General features: G+C 39.8%; 1 protein-coding gene across 1 annotated transcript in view; it reads left to right on the top strand.

Annotated features, from left to right (window-relative positions):
* The window catches only part of PRRX1 (paired related homeobox 1), a 70529-nt gene extending 59416 nt beyond the window's left edge, over positions 1-11113 (top strand). Inside the window, exons 2-4 of the mRNA XM_083357567.1 lie at positions 1-158; positions 4700-4881; positions 9940-11113. The exon at positions 1-158 is cut by the window's left edge and continues 18 nt beyond it. Coding sequence (XP_083213693.1) covers positions 1-158; positions 4700-4881; positions 9940-10081 — 482 coding nt within the window. The 3' untranslated portion in view covers positions 10082-11113. The remainder of the gene's footprint in view (positions 159-4699; positions 4882-9939) is intronic.
* Positions 11114-15371: the final 4258 nt, after the last annotated feature.

The following is a 15371-nucleotide window of genomic DNA, read 5'->3' as shown; positions in this document are numbered from 1 at the left end:
AAGAGAAGAAGAAACGAAAGCAGAGGCGAAACAGGACCACTTTCAACAGCAGCCAGCTTCAGGCTCTGGAGAGAGTCTTTGAGAGGACACATTACCCAGATGCTTTTGTACGAGAAGACCTTGCACGCAGAGTCAACCTCACTGAGGCTCGGGTCCAGGTAATGATTCCAGCACCCCAAAGAGCAGACCAGATGACTTATTCTTTTCATTCCTTCTGTCTTTTTTAAAACAAAACAAAACAAAGAGGTAAACATGTTATCCTTTCTTCCAGCCTCCTTTAGAAGTTCTTGTTTCAAAAAGATCCTTCTTTCTATTTCTGCTGTTTTAAAGTGTATTTTGATTTCCCCATCCCTGTATTTTATTTCAGATACTAGGCGTCAGAATAGAAATGAATGAACAAACAAACAATCAAAGAACAATGTGTGTAATAATCAACTACTATATTGTGGATATAGACCACAGGCATGTCAAACTGCCGGCCCGCAGGCCGGATCCATCACACCGAAACCATGCCCACCCCATTGCTGGCAATGGGGAAAAAGTCGCAATACTTTGCATGACACCATGTGACGTTGTGAGTTTGACATGCCTGATAGAGGGTTGCTAGAGTTATCTGCCATAAGTTGGGAGAAAAAGGCTGTCCCTTTTTTTTTAATCCTTGCATTCCCATGCAGTGGAATAGCTGTTTCAAAATTTAAGAATAGCATTTGGATCACCTTTTTGGAATTCCAATAAATTAAATCTATTCCAATTCAGCTGATGTACGCTACAACCAAAAGTATTAAGCCTTTTAGCAGGTTGTTACAATATGAATATTTGAATTTTAATACTTGAACATTTATAATAGTTTCACATATAAAAATACTTTCCCTAATTAGATTATTTTAAGCTAAAACGTTTCACTAATTAGATTATTTTTAAGCTAAAATGTTTTAAGTTAAATAAAATATTAAATAATTGTTTTCTTTAATTACGAAGACCAATATTTCTTATTAGCTTGTCTTATTGTATACCAAGTTGTTGCCTTAAATGTTTTATTCTGAGATCCACATTTTGGAAATTTTCAAGGAGAAAGGATGTAATAAAGGTAGTCCTTGACTTACTGCTGTTCATTTAGTGACAATTCATAGTTACAATAGTACTGAACAAAGTGATTTATGACCATTTTTCAGACTTATGACTGTTGCAGTATCCCCATGGTCATATGATCAAAATTCAGATGCTTCACAACTATATCCCAAGGTCATGTGACCTTCTGAGAAGTAAAGTCAATGGGGAAGCTAGATTCACTTAAGAAAAATGTCACTAACTTAACAATTGCAGCGATTCACTTAACAACTGTGGCAAGAAAGGTTGTAAAATGGGGTAAAAATCACTTAACATAAATTTTGGGCTCAACTGTGATCGTAAGTCAAGGACTACCTGTAAGTGGGTAAGCATTAATTAGGGCAGACATGTCAAACACAAGGCCCAGGGGCTGGATCCGGCCCGCGAAGTGGTTTCATGTGGCCCACGAAGCCATCCTGGAAACAGTGAGGGAACGGCCCCCACTACCCTGGCCCTGGCCCAGAGACCCTCCTTCTGCCAGAGACCCTCAGATCTGTCCCACTCCTGCCCAGACCCCCATAGGCACCCTTGATGCGAACGATGTAGAGCTGGCCACGCCCACCCAGTAGGCCATACGCACTTTAGCCACGCCCACCCAGTAGGCCACGCCCACCCAGGCCATACCCACCCGGCCCCCTGAGGGCAACTGCAAAGCTGATGCGGCCCTCAATGAAATTGAGTTTGACACCCCTGGATTAGGGCACCAGTTCTAGACAAATTAAAACTATTCCCTCACTACAGATCTTTCTATATATTTTTGTCATAAAATTAGAGCCCTAAGAGCTGGAAGCTTCCCATTTTTAAATTTCTAAAACTAAATCTAGGTTATGCACACAATTCTGTATCCCCATCGTTATATGAGCAAAAGTACTAGAAAACATTGTCTTAGCTAACATTTTCTTCAAAAACTAGAAATGATTATGGGAGGGAGTATCATTACCTGTTCCTCCATAAATGTTCCATAACAGCATGCTCTTTTACTACAGACTCACTCAGGGGCTAATTCTAAAGGTGCCCTTCAGAAATCTGCAACTACTGCTCTACACCCCTTCTTTTCTAAGATACGGTAGTTACAGAGGTGCCGTGGCAGTACAGTATAATGTAATACTGATATTCCTGAGATACAGCCTTTCCAACTTCCCAAAAGCTTATGTGAGCCTCAGGCGTACACTACTTTAGGCAACATTAACAAAGGTAACAAATACATACAAATACAAATAACAGGCACTTTAGAAAAGAAAAGTTATAGATAATTGCAGCCTCTATTCTGGAATGAAAACATTAATGATAGAAGATAAAAACAAGCTTCTTGTTCCCAGTTAGCAAATATAATGGCCAATATTTTCTCCAATGTCTCCTTAATCTCACAAACGTACATGAAAGAAACTGGACATTTTGTTTGGGAGGATTAACTAGGATTCGGACTGTTGGCTGAACAAGACTTTATTTGCTCCTTCAACAGAAGCTGCTCCTTCCTCATTTAAAACAGTTCAGTGTGGGATTCTATGAATAAATGTTCTGGACATAATCATTGTAGGTTTCCTGTGATTTCAACAAGCCCTGGTAAATAATTCCTGTAAAACCTAAAGAGTTATGTGTTTTGTTTGGGTTGGATTGTGCCCAAAGTGTTTGTCCCAAGGAACTAGCAATATCCATATTTTTGTAGATTATCTTTCTGTAGTTGACTTTAATCTATAAAATACCACAACAGGGAAAAACTATTAGATTCTAGAAGGAGTTACAAACTTTCTTTGCTCTAACAATCTGAAGAAAGTTAGTGGGAGCGAGATGTCAAAATTTATGTTTGTATTTCTAACTGAATTTACAGCATAGGCATATGTTCTAAGCCAAGAAAGGCTGCCAAAAAAAAATCATTCAAAGCAGTAGACTTTACTGAAGTTTTCAGAGGGATGCCCAATTTATTTTTAAGTTTAGTAACATATGCTCATTGCATTCACTAAAGTGACTGCTAGAAGCCTCAGCATTATTTTGAAGAGGAGGGATTTGGATTGTGAAGAGTTGCACATGTGGTATTCACCCTGATCCACTTCTAGCATTTTGTTGATAATGATATCAGTCAAATAGATGAGACGGTCAGAGAGTATCTCTCAGCAGGGCAAACCTTTTCTCCTCATTACAGTTACTGCTGCCTGCCAAATACAGTACTTGCCATTGACTAAATGCTGCCATTGACTAAACCAGCTCATAGCTTGCCTTTTATCCCAATAGATTCATTCATTCATTCATTCATTCATTCATTCATTCATTCATTCATTCATTCATTCAATGCATATGCTGCCAATCTCACTATTCAAAGATTTTACTTTTTAAGAAGTAGAAACAATAACTTCTTAATAGCTTATATACAGTAGCTTAATACGATGGCTTCTTAAATGCAGTGGGAAAGGTGGTAACTAAGTATGAAATCCTTTCCAAAACCTAGAAAAACTGAATATAAATAACCTCATTCCATTAGATCTGATTACTTATCCCAGGGGTCGGCAACCTCGGCTCTTTTATGACTCGTGGACTTCAACCCCCAGAATTCCTGAGCCAGCGTAGCTGGCTCAGGAATTCTGGGAGTTGAAGTCCACGAGTCATAAAAGAGCCGAGGTTGCCGACCCCTGATTTATCCAAAGGATTTTTCTCATATGAGGAACCAGGCAAGCCTAAAGGAATGTCAAGCAGAGGCTCACTTGCAGTCCTTTTCCTCTTTCCTCTCTCCCTTTCCAATAGGATCTAGTCAAAGATTTAGGTCTGGCTCCTTGCTTGAATGAGTGGAAGACTTCCCAAAATTTACTGGGAGTTAACTTCTGTAATAAACACAAGAGGTTCTCTTTGAAAAAAGGAATTCCAGCCAGAATCCAGTTGTGAATAATTCTACACCAGAGTGCAGCATCCTGGTCACTACAACTGATGATAAAAACAAAGGAGGAGGATTTTGCAGCCCCCAAAACACCTCACTAGATCCCTTTGATTTTTTTTTCTAAGTAGGCCACTGAAAATTTTCACAATAGCACTTTCCTTCTTTCACACTTGTTTAGCTTGAGAGTGAAAGTATTCTCCCCATCTCTGCTTTATAGATACATGGGCCATATTTGCTAAATAGTTTACATAGCTTTGTTGCTTATTTATTTTTTATTAAATATTTAATATTTATTGCATATTTATTAAAATGTAATGATTACATTTAGCCCTGTATGGAATAATAAGTTCCTCGTTTCTTAAAGATCATAATCTCTGGTTAAATAAACTGAAACGGTGGTATGGTTGTTTCATCTTAACTTCTTGATCCAATATCTTACCGGTGCCCTCTCTCCTTTTTTGATGGCGGAGTATATTCATTCCTTTGCCTGAAAATGCCAGCCCTGCTCCTTTTTGTGAGTAGAGTATTGAACTTATGTTCCCTAAATCCTACTTTAATATCCTCACTGAACCAAAAACATCCCCTTCTGGCCAATTAAAAAAACACACAGTCACTTATGTAAATTGAAACTTTTTATGCTGTGCTGACTGGAGCAGTAAGGGATCTGTTTTGATTTTGATGTAGAATAGTATCTGATACCTGGTTCTGGTATGCTTCTCTTCCTAGGTGTGGTTTCAGAACAGGCGGGCAAAGTTTCGCAGGAATGAGCGAGCAATGCTGGCCAACAAAAATGCATCCCTCCTTAAGTCTTACTCAGGTGATGTAACTGCAGTGGAGCAACCAATTGTACCTCGCCCAGCGCCAAGAGCCACTGACTATCTCTCCTGGGGAACTGCCTCTCCTTACAGGTGACTATATATCTTGTACCCCTGTTGGTTGCCTCTGGTTCACTGCAGCCACCTGTCATTCCTTCCAGGTGGGTGACAAAGTGTAAAAATTGTATGTACCCTGAGGCATGTATATCCAAATAAGGATATTGTTCAAATAAGGGGAAACCTAGGTAAGGACCATAGAATCTTATCTCAGTTATGAACTGAATGAGAGCAATTTCCAGTACTCTCAGCTCACTAAAGTTCACAAGATGCTTTGGGGAAAAAGCTGTGATTGGCAAGCTAGTTTCAAAGCAAAAAAAACATATAGATTATAGTCTAAATAGGCTACTTTGAGAATTTACACTCTTTCTGGCCAAGACACCAAGCATAAGTGGGAGTAGCTATAGAACAGTGGAAAAAGGGTAGGGCTGAGAAAAATAAAGGGGATTTAATGGAATTTGGCAGGCTCTTCTGGAAAAACAAGGCAGATAAGAAAAGAAAGTGATTGAGTAATGGGACACACACTGGACTCACTTGAATTCCACTGTGACCCATGTTCACTTGGTTTAAACAGCTAACAGAATATATAGAGTCAGAACTAATGATTCTCTTTATAAAGCAAAACATTGTAGCAAGATCCCTCTCCCAATTGGTAGATAGATGATGGCTTGATTTGGTTTCAGTGCCTGACTTCATATTTATTTATTTATTGCATCTTTATTATTTTTTTATAAATAACTCAAGGTAGCAAATGTATTTATTACTTCTTCTTCTTAGTATTGTTTCCTCAAAACAAGAACTCTGTGAGATAGGTTGAGCTGAGAGTGACTGGCCCAAATTCATCCAGCAAGATTTTCATGCTTAAAGCAGGACTAGAATTCACAATCTCCTGGTTTCTAGCCTTGTAGCTTTACCACTAGACCAGGGGTAGGCAACCTTGGCTCTTTTATGACTCGTGGACTTCAACTCCCAGAATTCCTGAATCTAGGACAGCATGGCTGGCTCAGGAATTCTGGGAGTTGAAGTCCACGAGTCATAAAAGAGCCAAGGTTGCCTACCCCTGCACTAGACCAATCTGACTCTCAGTTATGATATTATATTCAGCTCTGAAACATAATTCAGAATCCACAGCAGCTGAATTCACATATCACACTATACTGTATAGCTTGGCTTAGCATACTAAATGAATACCGAAAGAGACACCCATGTGGGGCAGAACAGTCAGAAAATGAAATCTGCAATGTTTTTTCAAGCTAAGCATCCTCCTTAGATGCCAAGTGGTGGTGCCAGGAGTATGTTTTAAGGAGGAGGTAGGGCCAGGACATCAATAAAATGTGATCTGTTTAAAATTAACTAAATACATTTCCCTTGATTATTCTTCAACCTCTTCAGCGAAAGTAAAGACTGGTATTGGGACACTCTTGAAGCCATGCACGGCCCTGCCCCAATATGCCTGCTTCTATCGCACAACACAGCTTTCATATTTTACTAATTCTCCCTGACAATATCCTCCCCTTTTGGTCAGCTGCTCAGTCTATAAAGCGCTGAGTGGCAGGGAATGAAAAGCAGTTCAGCCCTCCACAAGCACAAGCTTACTCTTGCTGCTACAAACAGCCTTGCTCACTTTATCTCCTTGTAAGGCATACCTTATCTATATCCTGAAGGTAGAAGGAAAAGAGTACTGGGTAAAAAAAACATCCCGAGCCAAATGTTGCTCTCAGCCTCAGAAACAGGGGTGCAATTCAGCTCTTATTTCTGTGGTAACTGCTGACCGTGGCCGTTTCCTTAGAATTTCTATTGGACAGGCTGCTATGTCATCCTTTTTTCATCTGCGCAGATCCTTCCCAGTTCAGTCCAGACAAATAAGAATCAAACCCTGGACATGATGAGGCCGCAGTGCTATGCAGCCAACGTGGCCAAGTAGTGGTGGCACCCCTCAGGTCCATTTTACAGCAATGCTTCATGTGCTGACTGTTGTCCAGTCCGAACCAAAGCAGTGTATTCAAAGCCACAGTCCCTTATTCTTCACTTTTTCATTAATCTCTGGAAAATGGTTTGGTGCATCTTTGTCATTTTGACTCAACACTGATTCATCACATCTCACCTGGCAAGCTGCCCTTTTGATTTCTGACAAATTGTGAGAAAAGGTCATGTTTCCACAGTAATTGGATCCTGTGCCCAAAGGAAGAACTGTTCCCAGACCTAATCAATGTTGTTTTCTTCTCTTGTACCGTTGGCAGCTCTTTTGCCCGCCACCCTCACAGATCATCCTTTGAAAGTCTTTTTTTTTCAAAGAGGGGGAAAAGGAAGAAGGAGAAAAAACCCAAAGCAAACAGTATTTCACAAAACTCATGGGAAATGCTCTTGGCTAAACTTTGTATAACAAAGTAAAACAAACAAAAATAAATATGGATCATGTTTTTGCTTGGTATGTCATTTTTTTAAAAAAAAATATTTTGATTGCCAGTAAGCCTGAGAAAGGCAAGGCAGAACCCAAAGGCTGATTGATCTGGCAAACAGTAATTGGGTTTAAACCACTGGGAATATTTCCAGCACCAGATTCTTGGAAATGAATGGGTTTATTTGAGGAACTTGGTAAATTAATTCACTTCTCTTCAAAGAAGTGGGTAGTGAACCACTGAAAGAAAATTGCTGCACCAGTTCTCAGAAGTGTTCATTACAGATGCCACTGGTCAATGCCTGATTAAAATTAAGCTGGCAAACTCAAAACAGATTTCTAGGGAACTCACAAATAGACAAGCCTACAGCACACCACCAACACACACAGAGTAGATACAGAAAGTAAAATGTATCTTGCTGAAAATAGTTGGAAATATTTTCCAAAAAAATAAAAAATGGCCCAGAAAAAAAGAATCAGAATATTCTTTGGGCTACTTTTAATTTAGCTCTGTAGGTTTTTAAAGCATTGACCACTATTTTTACTGTACTCAATGTCCATGAGACTTTTGTGAATCAGAAGGACCTATGAGTTCTACTCAGACCTTTTCTTTAGATACTTTTGCCTGGTTGTGGATCCAGACTCTGACATGGAGAGAGCCAAGGGAATTCTGCATTCCTGATTGTGACGGGATTAGCAGCCCTATAAAAGTTTTGATTTATACTTTGTAGGATTGATTCCCAGATTCTTCTTCCAGTGATAAATCTAATTTGCTGACAAAAAATGTTATAAGACTTTAGAAACCTGAATGAAATCATAAAAGCTACAGGTTTGAAAGAGACCCATGACTAGGAAGATCAAAGTGGTATCATTTGACAGTCCCATTTATTTTGTGTCCTGGTTAAACACGTGCAATTTTGTTTATTCTCTGTACAATCTATTTATGTTCCTTTTTAATGCTACTTATGAAAAATCTGATATATGCACAGATAAATCTGCTTTTAGAGGAGTATTAAACATTGAGATGCTTAGAAAGTGTGCCTATAGAAATGAATTCTCTGTAAATCAAAGTATTTTTAATCCCGTCATTCCCATTGGAATATGCATTGTGATAATAGTTCCTATGATCTGATCTGGGATGTAGAAGTAGTTCTTCCACACTAGATGTGTGTTTGTCTGCTAGGCAAGAGAACCTTGACAATCTGAATTCACTTGTTTTAGGATTATATGGTTATTAATGTCTTATATTTATTATTTATTATTTTATTTATTAGATTTATATACCGCCCTTCTCCCGTAGGACTCAGGGCGGTTCACAAGGTTTTTTTTAAAAAACAATACAACAAATTACAAAACTTAAAATCAATTTAAAAGGTTATATTGATCTTGAAATAAAACCCCAATTAAAATACAATTAAAATCCCAATTAATATTCTCAGTCCAGGCCAGAAAGCTCAAAGAGCCAGGTCTTCAGGTCCCTGCGGAATGAGCGAAGGTCAGGGGCAGTCCTAAGCTCTACAGGCAGCTGGTTCCAAAGGGCCGGCACACCCACTGAGAAGGCCCTCCCCCTGGGTATTGTCCGCCGGCAATCTTTTACCGGCGGTACTCTGAGAAGACCCTCCCTGTGGGAGCGCACAGGACGAAGGGAGCTTGATGCCGGCAGCAGGTGTTCCCTCAGATATCCCGGACCCAAGCCATTTAGGGCTTTATAGGTCATCACCAGCACCTTGAATCTCACCCGGAGGGCAACCGGAAGCCAATGCAGCTCGCGGAGCAGAGGTGTTACATGGGAGTATCGGGAAACCCCCATCACAACCCGCGCGGCTGCATTCTGCACCAGGTGAAGCCTCCGGGTGGTCCCCAAGGGCAGCCCCATGTAGAGAGCATTGCAGTAGTCCAATCGGGAGGTCACGAGCGCATGAGTGACTGTGCGCAGGGCAGTACAGGTACACCATATGTGTACAATATGGTTAAAGGCTCTTCCTAAGTGTAGTAGCAATAGTATCTCCCCAACCTGGTGCTCTACAGACAGCTTGGATTTGCAATTCCCAGAATTCCCAGCTGGCATGGCTGCAGGTCACGAGGTTGGGGGTGGCTTCACCCAATTATCAATCACTTCCACAATCTAGATTCAGGTCTGGAGTGGTTTCTATTCCAGTTGTTCCTAACTCAGAGTAGAAAACATATGAAGGTCTGATATGTGAGAGGATATTTTGTTCCATTACAAGTGTTGTTGCTAGGTTGTAATTGTTTTAGGATCAAGACACAATTATTATGTACACACAGGGAACGATAACTTTTATTTAAAACAAAAATGCATTCAGTTTACATCAGTTTGCTTTTCTTATTGCCCCACCCTTTTTTGAGCCGTAGCCCTGGCAAATCATTCCAAGATCAGTAGTACTCATTAGAAATTAAGATTGGTGGAATACAGTTGCATAATATGGCTGTAAATGTTTGGCTCCAAGCTTCTATCCTTCCATTTTTTTTAGTTACTTCATTTGCAGGTGCCATGTAAAGCTTTAACTGCTAAAAATCAAACTGCAGTGCAAGACTTCAGTAAGCTAGCCAGTTGTTTTTCTAGATACTTGACACACCTCATGTAGGTCACCTGCATGCAAGTGAATTGTAGAATCAAAAGATGATCTGTTGTTGTTGTTTTTCCCTCCCTCCCCTCTTCTTTCTCTGCCTCCCAGTACTGCCATGGCTTCTTATTCTGCTTCCTGTACCAATGCCAACCCAGCTCAGGGCATGAATATGGCTAACAGCATTGCCAATCTGAGACTGAAGGCAAAGGAATATAGTTTACAGAGGAACCAGGTGCCAACCGTAAATTAGAGGACAACAACCTGCAAGAACAGCCCAAATCTAGAAAGAGGCAACTGTCCTACTTTGCCATTTGTTCAGACTTAGAAAGACCACCAACCTGAGCTAAAGCTTTGCATTGGAGACAAAAGGAGGATCCAGATGAATGGAAAACAGTTTCCAATATGATGCTACAAATACAAATAACCCCCACAAATATTGCAAAAGTGCCAAGAAATCTCTTCTGGGAGCTTTGGTGAAGGACACAAGGCTTGAATTCATGCTAGGAATGACTGCAAATCCAAAGATCCTGCACTTGACTCTTCTGTGTCCCCATTGGACTTCTGGGTTTACCCCTCAACACTTTTATTTGAAGTCTTCTAAAATACTCTGAAATCTTATGCCAAAGATCTTCATGGTCATTGATGCTCTGATCCATTCAAAGCACAAGGGATCCCAACTGATGTTGTGAACACCAGCATACGCCTGATGCCTTAACATCTAAACTTTTATGTCTGTTGGCTAGAATCTCTCCTTCTGTTAGCTGTTTGAAGTCAATTTTGATTATAGATAAGTGTGTCTTTCTGTTTATTCTGCCACAACCTCTTTGATATTGTTATGCTGGTTTCCAAAGAATCTCTAAATATAAAAATACATTATTTTGAACCAATTTCTGCCAATGTAGTACAAATTTTCAAATCACATAGAACACTTCATCCTGGTGAAAATGTATAAGAATGTATTTGAGATTTTGCTCTGTGGAATTGTAAAGCTGGTACAAACCTACAAATCTTGGAGAAACCCAAAGAGCAGAATCCAGATGTGCAGGTACTATAAATGAAAGTTAATTTCCAATGGAAAAATCGGAGGCCTTAATCTAATGCAGAAATAGGCATGCTTAGCCTATAGTATTGGAATAAGTCTCCACATACTTTGTTTGCTACTTGTTTTGTTTCATGCCATACTCAACAGTATTGCCCAAAATCATTTGATTTATATATACTGTATATATTTATATATATAAGATATACATGCAAGCTTTGTGAGTTTTCCTTTTTTTATTAAACAAATAAAATGAACTGAAAGCATTCTGGTTGTAAGTGGATCCTGTAGAATTTCTAAAATAATCAATTTCTGCTGTGAAAGGCAATGCTCTGGAGTAAAGTATGATTCCCTCAGGCAGAAAGCAGAGATGACTTCTCAAAAGGTCACTGAATATGTAGATTTGCCCAGATGCATCATGGAACATGACAGCCTAATAGAGCTGGAAACAATGCATTGGTCTGCAATATTTTTTTCTGCCAAGTTAAAAAATAAAGACAACAGATAATGCTTTTCTACCAGTTCCAACTTTCTCCCTTTCCATGAGCTAGCTGATCTAGATGTCTTTTGCTTAAGAAGTATTGAAGAAGCTCCAGAATGGTGAAAGAATTCAGAAAAGAAATACCCAGAGTTATTTGCTGAGATGGTGGCTATAGAAATCAATCAATCAAACAAACCTATACAGGGGGTCCCTTTCCTGCAGCAGCAGATGAAATAGTCTTAGTGCCCAAGCGAGAAACCTGAATAAGTCCTCCTTGTCTTTCCAAATGATTGGACTTCATGGAACAGATTTATTTTCACATGTATATTGGTAATGAAGAATGTTGATCAGCATGAATAGGAAGGAAAGCCTTTGCCCACCTGGGTCTGAACTTCAAGGAAAGTCTGATGGAGTGTCTGAATGAGACACTTACCCCTTGCACCCCAAGGAAGGGTCTATGCTTCTTGTGTCATTTGGTCACCCATTCTAGTAGAGGTTTTGGCTACAAAGAATAAGTCTAACCTTCTGTTCAGATTTGAATCATTGTTTGGCTGGTGCCACTTGTGCTCAGTTTAAACCAGCAATCTGGTCCTTATTACCCAATAATTGAACATGCTACATAATACAGAGAAATGGGGACGCGGTGGCTCAGTGGGTTAGGACGCTGAGCTTGTCGATCAGAAGGTCGGCAGTTTGGCGGGTCGAATCCCGAGTGCTGCGTAACAGAGTGAGCTCCTGTTACTCGTCCCAGCTTCCGCCAACCTAGCAGTTTGAAAGCACGTAAAAATGCAAGTAGAAAAATAGGGACCACTACGGTGGGAAGGTAACAGCGTTCCATGCGCCTTTGGCGTCTAGTCATGGCCACATGACCACGGAGACGTCCTCGGACAAGCGCTGGCTCTTTGGCTTTGAAACAAAGATGAGCACCGGCCCCTAGAGTTGGAAACGACTAGCACACATGTGCGGGGGAACCTTTACCTTTACTTTTATAATACAGAGAAATGAAACCCTGAATTTCATTCTTTTATTTAAAAAAATGTAGAGGCAATTTAGATTTGAATTCACAGTATACTGTACCATTTGCAGAAGGGGGAATTTAATCCTGTAAAACTCACACCGAAAGACACAAACAAATTGAACTAATAACAACTATAACTGAACTTGCTCAGATGCCAGCGGAATGTTATATTTTATGGTTGCTAATTAGGAGAAAGGATTACTCTTTGTAACCACAAAGCTCTCCAGCTAGACTGCTCATGTTTACATTTGATTTCCCCACCCCACCCCAATCCCAAAGCCCAGCTTGCATGATGTGATGGACATATCACGTTACTTCAACTTGAAATTTGCAGGAGCAGAGGCACAAGATATTGAATTAAGGAAAGTATTACTACTGTCATGACCAGTACCATTATCTATTGGCTTTCTGTCAAATAGTCTCTTTTACATTCCCCTGCCCTCTGTGAGCTGTTCAAATGCTCACAGTTTTGAAGTGATTGTTATAGGTACAAGGCTTGAGGCCTGGTCCAGTTTAGCTTGTGATTGACCATGTCCTTAACTTTACAAGGATCCAGTTGTGACAACCAGGTTTCTGAAGGCCCACCAACATGGCCAGAAGGCCTGGACTAAAAAAATCTAGAATAGGCACTCTTCTCTTCTTTGCCCAGGTTCCACTTTCACCTCTCCCAAGTATCAAATGTCCGGCCTGATGAAATCTGGCACCTTGGTCAATACTGCTCAGAAGGTGGAGTTGGAAGATGATAAGCAAGAACTTTGCGCGTGCGTCCTTTTTGTCTGATTATATTTCTGGTGGGATGAAAAGTGAAAATCAGCTGCCCAGTTTGTGTACAGCCAATCTCCAAAATAAGTGAAAAGGAAAAGTCGTTTTACTTTCTCATCACCATTGGACATCAGTATCCATGAACTGTTCTAATATTCCAAGCCTAGTGTTCTGTACCAGCCTGCTACCGGCCCTGCAGCAAAAGCAGGGACAACCCCTTTACAAACGGCAAGAGGCTGGAATAAAGCCTGCCAAATTTATTAACATAAAAAAGAGCAAGACAAGACACCAACCATGAAATAGGAGCTATGAAACAGGAACTATCCAAGTGGTTGCCTTCAGCAAACCAGCCCTCCCACACATTCCCCTTAAATACAGTTCAGGGCGTGGCCTCTCTCTGCCTCCTTCCGAGGTGCCCCATTGCCTTCCTCTGTTTACTCCTGATTGACTGCCTCCTGCTTCAGGCGTCCTTGAGCTGTGGGTCATCTTCATCCACGCTGTCAGGCTCACACAGCTGGGTCTCCGTCGTGACCAGGTGGGAGGGGCCCGGCTGAGGGCTCTGCGGAGCCTCAAGGCCATCATCAGCAAGCTCTTCAACACCCCCTCCTCCTCCTCTGAGTCGTCCGACCGAACTGCCGAACCCACAGGCTGACCCTGAATCACAACACTTAGAATGGGAACATGAAACTTGGGAAATAGAAAAATGCTGACTGAACACACCACAATTCTTGGTTCTCTGGAGTCAATATCCTACAGTTTTGTAACATTTTACAGATATATTATGACATGAGCATTTTTGGACCATACCCTATTAATCAGGGGATACTTCAGATCCAAAGAAGAAATGGGCTTGTTTTCAATTGGAATGGTGTGGAGATAATTACAGGCTGATGATTGAAGGGCCAACCTGGAACCTCTCTCTGCTCCATTGGGTAGGCCCAGCTACAGGAGAACTGACTGAGAACAGAATTGACCTACTGACCTCTCCCGAAAGTCAACTATTCTACATTAAAATATGATAAAATACTAAGAATCACAAGTTTGTATTTTAATTTTTTTAGCATACAGTGGAAAATTCCTCAGAATAAAATGACAGGTAAGACATCTTTTTGGTACATATAGGCCAAGGGTAGGCAACCTTGGCTCTTTTATGACTCGTGGACTTCAACTCCCAGAATTCCTGAGTCAGCATGGAATTCTGGGAGTTGAAGTTCACGAGTCATAAAAGAGCCAAGGTTGCCTACCCCTGATTATAGGCTAATCTAAATTTAGAATGGGGAAACTTTATTGGCATAGTTAACAGTCTCATAGTTAAATTCTTCCCTTAGAAATCCCCAGGTACTATATTTTATAAATTTGATCATTTAATTTAATTGGTACATGCTTTCCCTTGGATACTCATAATTTACAAATTAATTGTTCATTTATAGAACATAATATCCAGAAAATTAATTATTTGAGAAAAAGAGTAACCTAACTATACATCATATCAATTCATTACCCTTTTTTTAATCTAACTTGGTCAGTTTTATTTATATTACATCTGAATAAAAACAACATGGGAAAAGAAAAATGTATAAGTAAATAGTTCTGGATATTTATTATTTGCAAGAATGTATCCATTCAAGCAGTATTAGTCTTTGGAATCTATCCTTCCAACAGTAATTTGGGAAAGAGTTCAGAATAAAAAGTTTTGTTTATATTCAATGTATTAAAAAGAAATCACATGTCTCAAACAGACTTCCTTTGATTTCTTCTATGAACAACCTATTTGGCAAATTCTTTATTAACACAAAAAAGCCGCATGCTGGAGTGCTCAGCAGTTGGCTGATTTCCAATTGTTTATCATCTTCATCCATCTACTGCCGATAAGAATATTAAACTTTCTCTTTCCTGCAAAAAAACCTGTTATTTTCACCCAATCACTTAAACATTTTATTTTATTATGTTTAAGGGAAGAAGACTAACATTAAACTACTAATTTCAAAATGTTTTCCTTTACCTTGCTTTGTACCAATTTGGCCAAGGAAACAAACCATATAGCAGTCCATTGAGTATTAATAAATATTATCAATAAGCATTCCTGGATCTGTTCCCCAGATAGATTTCAAACCATTAATATATATATAAAGATATAGATATGTGTCAAATATATTTATATATATGAGGACCCAGATTGTTGAAGACTCAGGGCGGCTTACAATCTAAAGCACAAATCAATGTGCTTAGCAATAGCCTTC

The sequence above is a fragment of the Vipera ursinii genome (assembly GCF_947247035.1).
Source record: "Vipera ursinii genome assembly, chromosome: 3".
NCBI classification, from domain to species: domain Eukaryota; kingdom Metazoa; phylum Chordata; class Lepidosauria; order Squamata; family Viperidae; genus Vipera; species Vipera ursinii.
The sequence above is the reverse complement of the archived record's forward strand: the minus strand, read 5'-3'. Positions and strand labels throughout refer to the sequence as shown.